This window comes from Camellia sinensis, chromosome 10, assembly GCF_055761805.1.
Source record: "Camellia sinensis isolate YWXY chromosome 10, ASM5576180v1, whole genome shotgun sequence".
NCBI lineage: Eukaryota > Viridiplantae > Streptophyta > Magnoliopsida > Ericales > Theaceae > Camellia > Camellia sinensis.
The window spans coordinates 120588763-120605999 of record NC_138970.1 but is presented as its reverse complement, the minus strand read 5'-3'; the positions used below and the strand labels follow the sequence as shown (position 1 = coordinate 120605999).

The following is a 17237-nucleotide window of genomic DNA, read 5'->3' as shown; positions in this document are numbered from 1 at the left end:
AACTTGTTATTACAAGATCTGGGATTTCATGCTATAAGTTCGAAAACATGGACCTTGGTACCCATACTTAAAAATCATGTGGAAACAAACACAAAAACATGGATCTTGGCATGAGCTTTCGGATCAAAACATGACTTTTCTTGAAGAACACATGAATGCTATTTTCTCTTTCTAAAACCGAACTTCAAAGCAATGCATGGCTTACAAATCATATTCAATCATGCAATGTAATAACAAGAACATAAAGAACAACATAAGCAGATCAAGAATCTAACCTTAGAACACGAATCTAACGGTTCGATCTCTAGGGATCAAGTTTGCAAATCTACCCTCCCTCAAGAACTCCTCTCCCTCTTCTAGAGCTTCTCTCTCTTCTTCAAAACAAGGATATAAAAAATGATAGGTTTCTCTCTCTGCCGGCTGACTTAACACTCAGCTCGGACACGTGGCGCTACCGGGTTGGTTCTCCACAAAAAGGTGATAGATTGACAAGACAAGACTGACAAAGTGTGCTCAACAAGCTAGATGGCAAGGGAACTCCGGCAAGTAATGATCTCGGCTTAGGACAAAGCTTCGGCAAGTAAGGTTCCAATGACCTCGGCTAGGAAGGATAACACTTGACCTAGCTGTGCCACACCTCGGCCTAGATGTGCCACACCTCGGTCTAGGTCATTCCAGTCCCGGAACAAGATCACTAGGTGCAAGGATTAAGGATCTCGGATGCCTAGGTGATAACATCTCAGCCAATATGCCTAGGTGATGGTGGAGGTCACAAAAGCGGTTCCAAGATGGTCCATGGTGTAAGAGGTTCAAAGGTGTGACCTAGGCTTAAGATGACCTCGGCTTGGCATGACCTAGGCTTAACATGACCTAGGCTTGACATGACTTAGGCTTGGCATGACCTAGGCTTGACATGACCTAGGCTTAACATGACCTAGGCTTGGCATGACCTAGGCTTGACATGACCTAGGCTTGGCATAGCAAGGAAGGAACAAAACATGCATACAACACTTAGGCAAAACAAGTCAAAGTCTGCAAATGCAAGCTTAACAAGACAAAATCACGCAATGTACATGAACATGACTAAGACATGAATGTGGGTTATTACATCAGGTGTGTGGAAAGAGGGCTTTCAACCGAAATGGGTAAAGGTGTGTGGAAAGAGGGTTTAGGTGGTATATGCACAAGGATATAAGTTAGGGTATAATTGAAATATCAAGCGTGCGCACTGAGAAAAGATGTTTAGTGAGGTAAATAGGTGTGTGGAAATAGTATTTTCTCACGGTTGGGTTCGAATCCAAACCTAATTCTTCATTTAACCTTGAAAAAGTTTTTTTTATATGCTTATTAATTTTGGACTGAAAAAAGAATAATTATTTTTTTCAAATATATTAGCAATTTATGTTAACTTATTTTTCATTTCAAAATTAATTTTTTATTGAATATTTGTTTTTTTAATACTTTGCCTAAAAAAGAATAACTATTAACAATAGAATTCATTAAAGTCAAAATAAAAATGAAATTAAAAAATTAAAAGAAACTAAACTTAAAGGATAGCTCTTATTCTCAACAAATGGAAATTGGTGGTGTATCATATGCACATTTAGTTACTATCTTTGTATTATTTGGTTGACTTACTGTGTTTTTAATTATGACACATTATGATATTGGTTATGAAATTATTTTGATTATGATTCAAGAGTTATTTGGTTATATCTCATGAGATATTTACTTATAACTCTATTTTTTTTTTTAGTTATGACTTCCATAGTATTAAGTTATTCCATTTGTGATAATCAAACTTACAAATGACATAACTTGCATATAGTATACACCCTTTGAGAGTGTACCATAGTATTACCCCTCAAAAAATAATTAATTCTTCTTACAAAAGGTGAAGATCAAAAGAGTCATTAAAGGTTACACTGTAAGTATTTATAATTAGCATTTAAATTATAAGAATAAATAATGAATTATTTGTCTTTTACATACATCTAACTGCATTTATAATGTGTAGTAAATGCAGTTATAAATGCAGTTAGATGATCACTTATTGGCAAGACTCTTATAAATTTTGTCACAATTAAATAAGTTTTGTATTATTGATTAATTTTTTATTTTTTATTTTTAAATTTGTAACCTACATTTTAAGTGCTACTTAAATTTTTAATTGATGGTAATTGCGATTATCAAAGGAGCTTATTGAATTTTTACTTAATATATTCAATTGGAAGTGTTGAATTACATTATCAAACATCACATTAGCTAGCATATTAATTACATTGGATAGAATTAGAGAATATATATGTGTATGGTTATTGTTGCAGCCACTGATCTGCATCAATGAAAGACGCATTGAGGAAAGGAGAAATTTGTGTGTCATTCAGTCTTTGGGCATATGGCACCCTCAAAGTCATATTAGCTCCTGCACCTCCGCACATGTACTCTCCATAGAAAACGGTCCTAAAAAAAAAAATTTAAATTAAATTAAATTAAACCATGCATAAACAGAGAAGAAGAAGAAAAAGAATATATAATAATGGGTAATTTTAATTAATTACTGGTCTCTGGTGGGGTCATTGAAATCGTTCCATCCCTCAGGAGCAATGATATCAGTCATTTGTGTGTAAGCAAAGACCACTGTGGAGAAGGGCCTCCATGCTCTACCTAACCATATTCTTCCAGTCCCTCCCACACTGCAGTTCACAAATGAAAATCCACTGTTTTCATCCTTTGAAGCTCTTCCATGCGCCGTTACTACTCCGTTTATCACCTTCGCCCCTAGTGCCACTGGGTTCGCAATCGAACTCAGCTGGCAACTCTGTATTCATTCATTCATTCATTCATCCATTCATTTCATTATCATTATAGCCAAAATTGCTCTAGTATTACCAAAGATAGAGAGAGATAAGCAGAGTATTATATATTACCTCATACAAGGACCTAGCATTGCCAAATATGAAGTCAATTGAACCTTGGATATAGCAATCTTTGAAGTAATGGCGACCCCTATCATCATGAAGGGTGTCTTGGGCTCCAAAGAATCCGCAACCCCAAAATGCAGCTTGGTCTCCTGCTATCCTAATCGCTACTGCTTGTGCTCCCACTGCTCCAGGGCTTGGAATCGGAGCTACATTCTACTCATTATTAATTAATTATATATGCTATCAGAACGAGAAAACAAAAAAATGGTACATAAATTTCATCAAGTCACAGAGAAATAAATGATTATCGATATATGATATGTCTCATCACACACGCACCATGAAACTTATGTTCTTGGCAATAAAGTTTGCAGCAAAAATTTGAACTGAGCCACTATAAAAGGTGCCATGCGAAGAATTGGCAGTGTCGTTCCACACAATTGCAGTTGACAGGTATCCTTGTCCTTGAAATGTAATATTTGGTTTGGTTCTTGGAACAATCACTTTCTCACTGCAATTCATAAATAAAATTAATATATATATATATATATATAGGAAGGAAGGGAGATAGAAAGTAACAATTACATACAAGTATATGCCAGAGTTGATCCATATCATGGTTCTTTTATTCAGGGTGGGAACTCCTCCAACTACTGCATCCACGGCTGATTGGACAGTTGTATAGTTACAGCAGCCATTTGGATCAACGCAGAGAAATGAGGTAGTGTTGGTATCAGAAGGTGGTATATCAGGTGGAAAATCATCACAAATAGATCCTCCAACTCTTATTAGCTCCTTGAGGTTGTGCTTGAGGTTGTGGTGGCTCTGGCCGTAGAGGAGTTGGCTAATTGGTTCAAGAAGTGTGGTAATAATGGGTGGTGATGATGATGACAAGGTGGTCAAACCACTAAACAGATTATCAATGAGGTGGTGGTAGTAGTACTGGTATTCTTGCTTAAGCAATGAAGAGTTCGGACTTGGAGTTGTAATGTAATGTGTGGATGCCAAAGTCGCAAAAATGGCAATTACCAGAGTTAAAAACTTGCCTAGGATACTCATTTCTTGATTACTGGAGAAAAACTGTAGATGTGATTTTATATATATACATATCTTTTATTCATTTTTTTGAATTGAAGACTAGGATTCATAAATGAATTTAAAAAAAAACAGGCACTTGAAGTGTAAGAATTGATAGCATGTCTTACAAACTACCTTGACTCTGTCTCTCTTTGTATACATACATATATTCATGGAAGAATGCCCAACATACCTACCAAACTTAAAAAGGTTGATGCTTAAAAAGGAGAATGCCGCTATAGGAAGTATGGAATTTCCAAGGATGGCAATGCAGATCTGAGAAATCATACAAGTTTGGAATTTATATGTAAAATTACTTTCACATAAGCATCCAGACCCCAAGCCTTCTTTTGCCTTTGCCACACAACCACATCAAGGCTTAAATTTTTTTTGTTATTATATGTATATATATGCCAAATTTGATAATGAAGTATGCAATTCCCTGGAACTTGTACACTCAGCAGGCCTAAGAATTTGGCTGTTACCCAGTGGCGGCTCCAAGAAGTTTGGTCATGGTAAATATTCGAAAACTTAAATTAGAATTTATATAAAAGAAATCACACTCATCTATATATACCATCCATTTCCAATAAATCTCCTAATTTAGACTTCTCTTAAATCACAAACAAATTGTGGAGTTCTACAATTGCTGTCAACAAATCATATGACACCTACCTAATCTTGATGGAGCTTGAAGGCAGCTTTTCCAAAATTTAGTGTCCTAGTTCAACACAAGTCATATTTACCAAGAGAGCTATCTTTTGGATATTAACCCTTTTTTTTTTTTTTTTTTTTAATATGAGGTAGTTTTTGTATGGGACAAAATTCACTTTTACTCCATTATGGTTTAAACTCGAAGCATTTTATCCCATTATAGAAATCACACAAAAATAAAAAAATAAGAATTTAGAAACGAATCTCAAAAAAATATGACAACATCTAAATTTGAATTATGATTTAGTAATATAATTATCTATTTTTCTGATGTATATCTATCAAAATTTTAAATCACTTAATAGAACAAATTAATCAATTTTCAAATCTTATTTAAAGAATAATATGATTAGTCATCCCAACTCCTAGACTTTGCGGGCACTCGCAGAGGAGCTAGCGGATTGAGTTAAGTGAGGTCTAAGTTGTTAGAGGTAACATTCTCCCATTCCATAAATTTATTTGTTTTTTAATTTTATTTTTTTTCTGTGTAATTCTCTTTCTCTGCTGTTTATGTGTTTGTTTATAGGTTTGCATGGTAAAGAAAAATTATTGGTGATTATGGTTGCAATCGAAGTATCTATGTTTATTTTATGCTAAGGATTTTGGTCAGATTTTGTTTTCTTCAATGAAGACATAAAATTGAAGCAAAAAAAAAAAAAAAAAGGGTATCAAATTTTTAATTTTTTATTGTCATTTTATTTTATAGAAAATGTGAAAATTTATTGAGAATTCAAGATTTTACTATAACATTAGATTTTTGTATAACTAGGTAAATTTAAAACTTTTAAATATCATTGTGTTATTTATTTTTATCTTTTTCTATCCCATTATACCATTACTGCTATTTGTTAGTTTGTTAATTATAATTCAATTAATTGAAAATAAAAACTTAATATAATTTTTCATATATATTATAGTTAATTTGTTACAACTATAGTTGTATATAATAGCATAATATATAGGGATAATCTCTAAATATAATTTTTATGCTATTATAGACAACTAAATTTATTGATAATCTCTAATAATTTATGCTATAATTCTCATATAATTTATCAGATCACTGCCCTATTCTGTTGAAGGAGGATGTAAGGGACTGGGGTCCCAAACCATTCAAGTTCTCAAACCCCTGGCTGTCACACCTTACATTTATGCCTGTAGTTAAACAGATTTGGGAAAACAATCAGGTGACAGGTTGGGCTGGGTTTAAACTCATGAGGAAACTGAAGGATTTAAGATCTCATTTAAGGGTGTGGAATAAGGAGGTGTTTAGCAATATCGACTCTCTTTTAAAGTCTGCTGAGGAGAAGTTACATGATTGGGATTTGAAGGCAGAGTCTGGGTCTCTAGATGATGCAGACATTAGAAGTAGAAGAAAAGTTAGAAGTCTGGCGTGGAAATTAAGCAGAGATAAGGCAAGGTTGTGGCATCAAAAGTCCAAGGTGCTGTAGGCTCGAAATGGTGATAAAAACACTAGGTTTTTCCACATTATGGCTTGCAGAAGACAGAGAAAGAACTTGTTAGACTCAGTGTGCGTGGAAGGGGTGTGCTTTGAGGATCTTGCTCAGATTAAATAGGCTATGGTGAGGCATTTTAGTAAGTAGTTTATGGAGAGTTGGTCTGCGAGGCCAAAGCTTTCGGGCCCTTTCAATGTTATTAACTTAGAGGCAACAGCTAACTTGGAAGCAGTGTTCACGGAAGATGAGATTTGGGTAGCTCTTCAAGATTGTGACGGGAACAAGGCCCCCGGTCCCGATGGTTTTAATTTGGCATGCATTAAAAAGTGTTGGCCTGTCATGAAAAGTGAGTTTGTTCAAATGTTTCATGAATTTCACACAAATGCTAAGCTATCATCTGGGATCAATAGCTCTTTCATTGTACTTATTCCTAAGAGGGATAGTCCTTCAGGATTGGGAGATTATAGGCCAATTAGCTTGGTCAGCTCCATCTACAAGATCTTGGCCTAGGTGTTGTCTAAAAGAATGAAGCAGGTTCTCTCAGCTGTGATTAGTGAGGTGCAATCTGCGTTTGTAAGTGGTAGGCATATTTAGATGGAGTGTTGATTGCCAATGAAGTTGTAGATGGGTGGCACAGAGCTAGGAAGAAGGGCATTATCTTGAAGTTGGATTTCGAGAAAGTCTATGATTCATTAAGTTGGTTTTTTTGTATCTATGTTGGAGAGTTTTGGCTTTGGGGCTAGGTGGATGAAGACTTGTATTTCAACAACTATGGTGTCTATATTAGTTAATGGTTCACCCATGGAGGAGTTTCAACCACAAAAAGGATTAAGGCAAGGTGACCCTCTATCTCCATTTTTGTTCATTATAGCAGCTGAAGGCCTTAATCTTTTGTTGGGTAGGGCTATTGAGAAGGGCCTGTTTAGGGGAGCATCAGTAGGCTCTGATCAGCTGGGCATCTCTCATCTTCAATTTGCAGATGACACCATCATTTTTTGCGAAGGAGGCATGGAGGAAGTCTTCAATATTAAAAGAGTTTTGAGGTGTTTTGAGGTGATCTCTGGTTTAAGAATAAACTTCCACAAAAGTATGGTTTGTGGGGTGAGTTATCATGAAGACCAGACTAAGGAGTTCGCTAAGGTGCTGAATTGTCTGCCTAATGAATTACCTATTAATTTTTTAGGCTTGCCTCTAGGGGCAAATCCTAGTAGAAAGAGCACTTGGGATCCAGTAGTGGTGAAATTTCAAAAGAAGCTCTCTTCTTGGAAAAGGAGATTGTTGTCTTATGCTGGTAGATTGACTTTGATCAAATCAGCCTTGTCTAATTTGCCTATCTACTTCCTGTCAATCTTTAAAATGCCAAAGGGGGTTGTAAAATCTATTTCGAAGATTCAAGCCAATTTTCTGTGTGGAAGTTCTGTTGATAGCAGAAAAGTGCACATGGTTAAGTGGAAGGAGGTCATAAAAGGTAAGAATCAAGGAGGCTTGGGAGTTAGGGACTTAGGTGTGGTTAATGAATGCTTGTTGCTAAAGTGGTGGTGGAGGTATGGCAATGAGGATAAAGCCCTGTGGAAAGCAATGATCTGCTCTAGGTATGGCAAAGTTGGCGGCGGATGGTCTCCTTTATTGAATCAGCCAGTAGAGGTCTCATTGGTTTGGAAGGATATCTCACAATTTTCTATGGTTAATCAGCAAATGGGAGAATTTTTTGGCGAACAGGTTAAAATAATAGTTGGCAATGGGAGGAGGTTAAAGTTTTGGTATGACCCTTGGTTAGGTGGCAAAGGCTTGAAGGATGAATTTCCTAGATTGTTTAGCTTATCCACAGAGAAGGAGGATTCCTTGCAGCAGCTTAGTGCAAAGATTGGTGCCTCAGGTGGGTGGTAGCTTCAATTCAGAAGGACTCTCTTAGCTTGGGAAGAAGAGGATTTAAAGAGGCTGTTAGGCATGCTGCTCTTAACTTTTAGGCTCAGAGATGGTGATGAGGATTCCTGCTCCTAGTTAGCAGAGAAGACAGGTCAGTTTTCAGTTGCCTCTGTGTGGAGGTGGAGGGCTGCAACTGGTGGGAATGGCCTGGTAGTCCCAGCAGGGGTCTGGGTGAGATTGGCCCCTCCAAAGATGTAGTTTTTCTGTTGGTTGGCTTGGCGTGGCAGAGTTAAAACCTCATCTTACCTTCAAAGAATTGGGGCTCTTCGTTTGAGTGTTAGTAATTTGTGCGTTTTTTGCCAAGCTGAGATGGAAACTGTTAGTAATGGGCGCCCATGTGGCATGACCATTAAAATTTGATTTTGAATCCTTATCCAAATAGGTTTTGATTTTGAAATCAAACCTATTTAGGATAACCACTCTTGAAACAGACGTTATCAGTTTGAACTGATATAGATAGATATAATATATATTAGATATTATCTGTATCTTAACTGATATGGATAGATATTATAATATATTAAATATTTGTTATATGGTTATGGGTAATCCAAGAGAAACAACGTTGAGTCTGTTTCAACCCATATTCTGACTCTCTCCCAAGAAACAACGATCAAGTCAGTTGCACTGTGGTTTGTGTGGGTGATATTCACCATTGTAATATCACCCCACTGCTGGGATTGATTGATCTGATTCTGGAAGCACGTGATTTATCCACGAGGTTCTATCATCAAAAGGTATGATCTGATGATTTTATTCCGCTGCATATTCTGTATGTTTACGAGTTGACATTGGTATCAGAGCCTTAGATGGATATTTTCGTGTTTCTATTTTTACATGTGTATATATACATGTATATGCATGAATATTAATGGAGGAGGAAGATGAAGTGCACGGTTTTCTTTTTTGCATTTTAACTCCATTTAGATTGAGAGAGTGATATACCTCAATTTTATGTTGCTTAAATGTTACTTTTAATGCCATAAATACTTTTATTGCGAAAAATGGAGTCCGACAGTATAAAAATCGGACCGGAAAACACCCGGGAAGGCGGCGCGTGTGATTCACGCGCTGTATGACGCCGAGCAGCAGCGCCACGCGCCACCACGCGCTTCCACGCGCTGCCACGCGCTGAGCGCGTTAGGCACGCGCCCCCACGCGCCACACGCGCGATCTGTCCCTTCCCTTCCACACGCGCGCGTTAGCCGCGCCGCTTCCAGCCGAGCCGAGGGCTGGAGCCGAGCGCCGAGCCGCGGCTGAGCCGCGCGCCGAGCCGCTCCTTGAGCCGACTCACGCCGAGTTGCGCCGAGCGGCGCCGAGCCGAGCCGAGCCGTTTTTCCCGCCTGGCTTGGCTCTAAGGCTCTGTTTGTTTGTTTTTTAATTCTGAATTGCGTTAATTAGCCATAATTTATTCGTTATAGCTTTGTTTTAAGCATGGTTGATACCGTTAGACTCAGAATTAATTTTTCTACATTCTGTAAAATTTTGAAAATTTTATGAAAATAAAAAATATTTTTCCTGAAATAATAATGCATTATTTTTTGCTTTAAAATGCATCTGGTATTGCATGATTAATTTTCTGGGGTTGAAATTTTTATTGTGGACTTCTGAAATGTTTTACTATCTACTGGTAACATTGTCTCAGTTTATTAGTTTCTGAATTTTTTATTTCTAATTTTATGTGTGTTTATTAGTTATTTAAAATTCCAGAATATTTCAGAAAAATTCCAGAAAATTTCAGGATGATGTACTTTAATTATGGCATAATCTGAATATTGAATACAGCATATTTTTTTTAGATTTTGTAATATGTTGTAATTAGAGGAGCATGATTATTTATTTATTTATTTATTAGAATTCCATTATTAAATAAATATAGCATGAGTTATTTGTAGATTTACATTAAAATGCTATTGTATGGAATTTATCATGCTTTGTATATGCCATAGTCAGTGGGAGGTTATTCGGTTGAGAGAAATCTTTGTAGATTAACTCCCGAAAACCAATATTTTGCGCATAAATTAAACTAAATTTTGGATAATTGTCACTTGTGGCGCAAGAGATGATTACGAGCATAGCGGATTTTCGATCTTGCGACTTGTGTAATATTGTCACTATTTAATTTAGATTTTTGCGGCAAAATTATATTATGCTAATCAAATTAATCCCAATGCGAATTTCTCTCTAAATTGATTTAGCTTATGGAAGTTAATTTGGTTGACCTAAACTTAGTAGAGATGTTCAAATGTGAACAAACTAATCCCATTCTTTAGATGAGAAAAAGTCTTGGAGACTTTAGGTCAAACCTTAATTGAGCCAAAGTAAGGAAACATGACTCAAAGTCGCCGTGTTTTTGTTGCCTTGTTTGGCACAATAAAAACTAATGTGTGCGCTATAGTTAGCGGCACGCTACATAGTTTTGGTTGGCGAGTTTTGGAGTTATGAAATTAGTAAGCCCTCAATAGATCTGTATATGATCTTGACTAATGAGCTGCGCGGATTGACTTTGTAATTTGACTTGTAAATAATGTTACATCATTGGATGAAGTAACATTCAAGAGTCACGTCATCCGAGAAATGCGAGCTTAAATAAATTAGTCATTAAGTGTAAGACGAGTAGCCAGTACGAGCAGTGTTTTGCTCTCTACCCAATTATTGGGAGTGGATTGAGCGAAATTTCATGCACTATAATAGTGTGCGTTGAAATATCACGTGAAGTTAAAAGATTAGCGCTTAGAAGCTGCAAAATCTATTAACACTGAGTGAAAAGATTAGCGCTTAGTGGCTGCAAAATCTATTAGCATTGCCAACTTGTCTAAGTGTGGACACTTACTGTTTCCACACTTGAGTGTGAAACATAGATGAGGTGCTTCTTTGTGTGATTCCTTTACTAGGCTAACGTTTTGAATAACATTTACCACTAAGCGCAAACGTTGCAGCATAGTAATGAAAAGGTTAAGGCTGACAAGGTTGTTATGACTCTAAGAATTTAACGCATCGCTTGTAAGAGCATTGTGTTGAATTAGACTCTTTAGCCTAATTCGCGCTTAAGTTACTTCAGGAGCTATCATAGTTGATAGCTTATTCTCTCCTTCTTGTGGATAGTAGAATTAATTGCAAGTAACTATGAAGCGAGAAATAGAGATGGCAACAGGAGTATCGTCATCTTTCAACTAGATGTATTAAAGTGTATGGAGAATAAAATTGACTTGAAGGTGCAGGGGATTAGCACTTACTAGTTAAATTTGCGACTTAGGCGCAGTTGATATCTCCATGACATCCTTTTTATGATCTAGTGAATATGACTTAGTCGTGAGTCATTACCTAGTTGGGCCTAAACCTTTAAAACTTGTCTTCGAGAACTCACACATTAAGATGATTGGAATTAGTTTATGACATTGGTCATGAACCAGTGGCTTATTATACTTAATCACATTAATGAGATGATGACACGATGGTTTGAGTAGGCCTTCTCGGGCCCACTCGCTTATGACATCCTGTTCTCATGTGAATGTGTAACTTTGTTCGCAATGGGTGCGCACAAGTAAGTAGGAAAGCCGCAGAAGGTCATTTGTTTTGGCGCATTTAGTCCACTATGATATTTTGTGACTAGATATGTGTGAGGGTACAATAGCTAAGCCTCAATCTCAACACATTTATAGATTACGATACGCATCTGAGTCAAGACTATTTGATCTCCCATAAGTCAAAAGTTTTGAGATGATTTTTGACATTGCACATATGAGGTCGAGATCAATTAGATAAGAGTTTTTTGTGCTTTTAGTTTTGACCAAGGTGGCGAGTATCTATTTGAGTTATTTTTTCAGAAAAACTCTGTGAAGAGAGATGGATGCTTAGAACATTGATTATTCCTAGTACTCAACAACACACTGGTGTAGTAGAGATAAGGAATTAAATATTGTTAATGTTAGGTAGATAATGGCGCAAAATGTTTCCCAATTGGGAATTGCACTAGTTTGTTGCCTATATCCCTAACTAAGTGCCCTCCATATCAGTTTTTACACTCCATTTTGAGTAATGGGTTAGCAGAGAGCCATCTATGGGCGATCTGTAACCATAAAGCAGCTTATCTTTATTCTACTTCTCATAAGATTGCGAAGTTAAGACCTAGGGTTCTATAGCGCATTATTGTATGCTGTCTTGTAAACACAAAGGGTCGTGTGGCGCATTATTGTATGCGGTCATGCAAACCCTCCGGGTCATGTGCATATAGGTAAGCAGCTTTGTGGTAGTGTAACTAAGTCACATAAAGTTTTATTAGTAAAGGTGACGTGAATAGAGTTTTCGGAACTCTATAAGATGGAGAATTCCAAGCACAGCGCTCTATGTAGCCTAGTTGAGAATGGAAAGAAATTTCCAATATCCTAGGGACAGTGGGAGCGATGTGTCTACTAATGGATTACTCCATTAGAGCAGAATACTCTACATTCTTAGTTGCGTGGTAGCAAATGTGAAAATTTTCCACGTCATCACTGGGTGATTGAGAGGGAAACATTCATGATTGCTCCGCAAGATGATAAAGAGCCTAGGATAATGCCTAAGGCTCTAGTCCCCTATTTTTTGAAAGTGGATCAATGTTGCGCAGTTTAAGACAAAGTCTTTGAGGATTAACCATTTTTTATAATTTGGTTGACTTTCCATTATGACGCAAAACTGTTATAAAGTTATGCGTAATTTGGATAGTCATTTTTGAGGCATAAGGCTCGCTAGATACCGAATGGTCGCACCATTGAGGAAAGTGTAGACCATGAGAAGACTTCCTCCTGGGGAGTGAGGTTATTTTGACTTAGGCTATAATTGACATAAGTTCGGAACATTGATTTGTGGACATTGTGACCCGATTTCTCATTAGAGAATTGGATAAGTAGATCCGTAGGGATTTACCTTCTGCTTTTATGGTGAAAAGTTAGGAGCGCAAAAAGGTTGCTAGTTCCAATAAATCTTTTACAGCCTAAAGCAGTTATCCAAACAGTGGTTCTTAGATTTCGTCAAGCCATGATAGGGCAACGATGATCGATGAAGACCACTGAGGCATGATCAATGGTCTAAAAGAAGTTTTTCCTTACTTAGTCATTATGAGCCAGGAATTTATAAGGTTGTCGCCACCTAGGGTGGGCAGTCCTCCATTTTAGATATGATGGACATGGGTGATGTAATTCATATGCTCGGATGTACGATCCTTAGGGACTGTTTTAGGAAAATTCTCGGTTTGTCTTCGATGACTTACATAAGGAATATCCTAGAACGATTCTAGATGCAAAATTGCAAACCTATTGACTTACCTATCGGTAAAAGCCAGAGCCTTAGCTATTGAGTGAATCCTCAGATTGTCTTTGGGAGAAACAGATGACCTATATTCCTTGATTTTTTCTTTGTTGTGGGAGCCTAAAGTACGCTATGTGGGCGTATTCGGCATGATAAGTTTTATCTTTGATAAATGGTTAACTGAGTTGTTTAGACATTGACCTTGCTCATTAGACTGTGGATAAAATGCTTTATTAGAAGCATATTAATTTGCTCCTTGTAAAATTCAATGCGCTAGTTGGGCGCATCTGCGCTAGTTGGGCGCATTAAGAATGAACGCAAATTGGTCACCAAAAATATCTTTAGAGAGGTTATTGCGCAAGAGGTAGTGATCTTAAATCATTTCATGTGAGGCGCACATGGTGGATTCCGTTGTATATACTTATCGCAAGAGGTGCTGATAAGGCTTATGTTTTGGAATCTATAATTGCGCAAGCTGTGGTCAATTTTTTTAAATCGATCACTTATTTTGAGATGATGGGATGTTGACACTATTATGGTTTGTGTCATAATGATTAGCAAATGATGATGTCAGCAGGCAAGATTGGCTCACTCACACGAGCAATCGCCCTTGGCGCTTGGGAGCGAGCAAGGATGAGACTGGTGGTTTATTTTTATTCGGAGCCAAGAGAGGCTTAAATCATCCACTATGTATGTCGCCTTGGTTATAACCAAGATGAGGTCGTGTTAAGGACCAAACATGGATGTTAGTACCCACTTTCCATGTTGTGCCTGTTATGATTAGCCAGATTCGAGATCTCATTTGACGCCTAGAAGGCGAGCAAATAGAGAATTCGGGTTAGGCGCTAGAAAGCGACTAGACTAATATCTGTACGGTGTACCGAGTATGACGTCACTCTTTATGGAAGAGTTACTCCACCGTAACATATATTCATACTATATGTGCTTAGCGACCGAGTAATGAGGTGAGAGAATGGATCCCTGCTTCCTCACCGTGTGAGTCTTACGAGTCATTATTGATATGACTTTCATTTATGTACCCTTTTGTGACTTTTGACTATGTCATAAGGTAAGGGGTTGATGTTCTGCTACTTTGGTATGTTGCCTGCGGTCATGCATGATTCGGCCTTAAGGGACATCACTGGGAAAGCGGTCAATCCTAAACTAAATGGCATGAGTGCAAAGGGAAGATCATCTAGTATTACACCACTGTTGTATATTCACTGCCGGCAACTCACATCGCTCTGTATGAGAGGCGAATTGAGTGTGAATATATTGCAAGAATTGAGAGGGTCAAACATGCTCTTTTTGAGGGATTAGAGATGTTTTTTGGACCGGTGTAATTAGATGGGTCTGGGGTATATGAGACACTATTTCTTTTCTTTTTGGGTTGATGTCTCTATGCTGGCTCATTTTGAGTTTCTAGTATAGAGCTCCCACATGCAGGTGTTCTCAGCAGTCGCACGGTGCAGTGGCTAGTATGAGATTGTTCGTTTTTGGGGAGATTGAGATAGAGATGTGGCAGTGTCATGCCAACTCATGTGCGAGTGGGAGATGTTAGTAATGGGCGCCCATGTGGCATGACCATTAAAATTTGATTTTGAATCCTTATCCAAATAGGTTTTGATTTTGAAATCAAACCTATTTAGGATAACCACTCTTGAAACAGACGTTATCAGTTTGAACTGATATAGATAGATATAATATATATTAGATATTATCTGTATCTTAACTGATATGGATAGATATTATAATATATTAAATATTTGTTATATGGTTATGGGTAATCCAAGAGAAACAACGTTGAGTCTGTTTCAACCCATATTCTGACTCTCTCCCAAGAAACAACGATCAAGTCAGTTGCACTGTGGTTTGTGTGGGTGATATTCACCATTGTAATATCACCCCACTGCTGGGATTGATTGATCTGATTCTGGAAGCACGTGATTTATCCACGAGGTTCTATCATCAAAAGGTATGATCTGATGATTTTATTCCGCTGCATATTCTGTATGTTTACGAGTTGACAGAAACTGTTGAGCATGTGCTACTGCTGTGTCCTCTGGTATGGAAGTGTTGGTCTCACATAGTAGAGTGGTGGGATCAGATTTGGGTTATTCCAGGTTCTATAGAAGGCCTGTTGCAGTGGTGGAATGGGGGCAGATACAAACTCAAGTCTTGGGTACTCAAAGTTTGGCAGATTATTCCCTCTGTAGTTTTATGGTCAGTATGGAGATTGAGAAACCAATGCTTATTTAAGGATGCTATTCCTGATCTCCAAGTTCTCTGCGAACAAGTTATGGTGCAGGTAGCTTTGTGGTCCAAATGGCATTTGAAGGTGGAGTATTCAGTCCATGATTTAGTGTCCAACCTCTATCAGATCAAATTGCAGTAAGGTTCAGCACTACAGAGGTTTTGTTGTTCAAAATGTAGGGGGCATGTACTCTAGATTCAGGTGGGGAGAATGTTTTTTTTCCGTCTAAATTAAATCGGACCTGCTTTGATTGGTTTTGGATGGATGGTCTACAGTTGTTGGCAGTTCTTATGGTAAGTCTTGTTCTGCTCAGTTTTTGCTAGCTCTTAGTAAGTGTTGTGTGTTGCTGCTTTTATATCCGGTGTGGGGTAGGGATTAGTTGGCCTGGTTAGAGTCTTCTGTATTTTGTTGTTTGCAGCTGGTTTTATATCTGGTGTGTGGAAGACCTAAGTTGGGTTGGTTGTGGCCTACTGTCTGTCTGATTGTCTGTTGATTCAGAAGGGCTGGGAGAGGGGCTGCACTGTGTATGTGGAGGTTGGAGCTTAGTGTTGTGAAGTTCTCAAATAGTCTGCTGCAGCAATTTAGCTACATGCTTTTTGCTGATGCAATTTTGCTACATGCTTTCTGCTACAAAATCGTCTGCTGCTGCATGCCTTCTTCTAGCTAGTGTTGTCCTTCAGTCAGAGCACCCCTGTTTTGCAGTTCTGATGGAGGCGCAGTTTGAAGTTATGCAATGTTGTTGTCAAGCTGTCTTCAATATCACATGAGGCTTTGTGAAGATAGGGTGTGGTTTGATCTGATGCTGCATGTCTATTGTAGAACTGGGCTGTTGGAGCAAGCATGTCTATCTGCTGATGTTTGTGGAGCATAATTTTGTAGATTGGAATTTGATCTGCTGCTACATTTCTTTCTGTTGTTGCTATCAATTAGGTGTTTTTTGTGTCGTTGGTTTCTCACCAACTAGGAGGTTGGAGCTTTTTCTAGCTCTAAGGTCCTCTTTATTGATGTTTGCTTTTTATATGTAATTTATTTGAGGTCCATCAATAAAGCTCTCTTTTGTCGATAAAAAAAAAAAAAAATAGTACATCTTAAATAGTATATAGAAGAGTTAGATGACTTCTTTTATTTCTAAAAAACCCAATCTATTTTTTTTAATTTTCAATTTTTTTAAATTGAAATATCAATTATTTATATTTATAAAACAAAACTGATAAACACATATCCAAAAGCTACACATTTTTTTTAATATGTAGGATATTTACAAATGGAAAATGTTTGACAACTCAATTTTTTTTCCCCTCATAATTTGACTTATAATGATGTAGTCATGAGTGTTAATTTTTATACAAATATGATAATAGAATTAATTAAATTATACATTTCAACTAATCACATACTCAAACTTTGACGATTTCATCAAGTTGTTATTTCACTATAATTCCAATTAAGAGAATCTTCAACTCTTAATATATTTTTTTATCAAATTATGATTTGATAAAAAAATTAAAAAGATGAAACGTTGAAAATTATTATTATTTCCATCAAAATTGGTGAAAAGAAAAAAAAATGGGATAAGAATGAAAGTTCTTTTAAAAATTG

General features: G+C 37.2%; 1 protein-coding gene across 1 annotated transcript; it reads right to left on the bottom strand.

Annotated features, from left to right (window-relative positions):
* Positions 1-2186: 2186 nt before the first annotated feature.
* LOC114275572 (putative pectinesterase 8) lies at positions 2187-4382 on the bottom strand. The gene is made up of 5 exons (XM_028217623.2): positions 3514-4382; positions 3264-3435; positions 2931-3137; positions 2562-2821; positions 2187-2463 (listed from the first exon to the last, which is right to left on the bottom strand). Exons 1-5 carry the CDS (start codon positions 3981-3983, stop codon positions 2316-2318), a joined length of 1257 nt encoding a protein of 418 aa, XP_028073424.2. The 5' UTR covers positions 3984-4382; the 3' UTR covers positions 2187-2315.
* Positions 4383-17237: the final 12855 nt, after the last annotated feature.

Bases quoted from the DNA above. Each gene is read 5' to 3' on its own strand.
- LOC114275572 (XM_028217623.2), bottom strand. From the start codon at position 3,983: ATGAGTATCCTAGGCAAGTTTTTAACTCTGGTAATTGCCATTTTTGCG. The intron at 3,138-3,263 runs GTGCGTGTGTGA...AATAATGAGTAG, and splicing joins CCAAGAACATAAGTTTCATG to AATGTAGCTCCGATTCCAAG. The intron at 2,822-2,930 runs GTAATATATAAT...GAATGAATACAG, and splicing joins ATGCTAGGTCCTTGTATGAG to AGTTGCCAGCTGAGTTCGAT.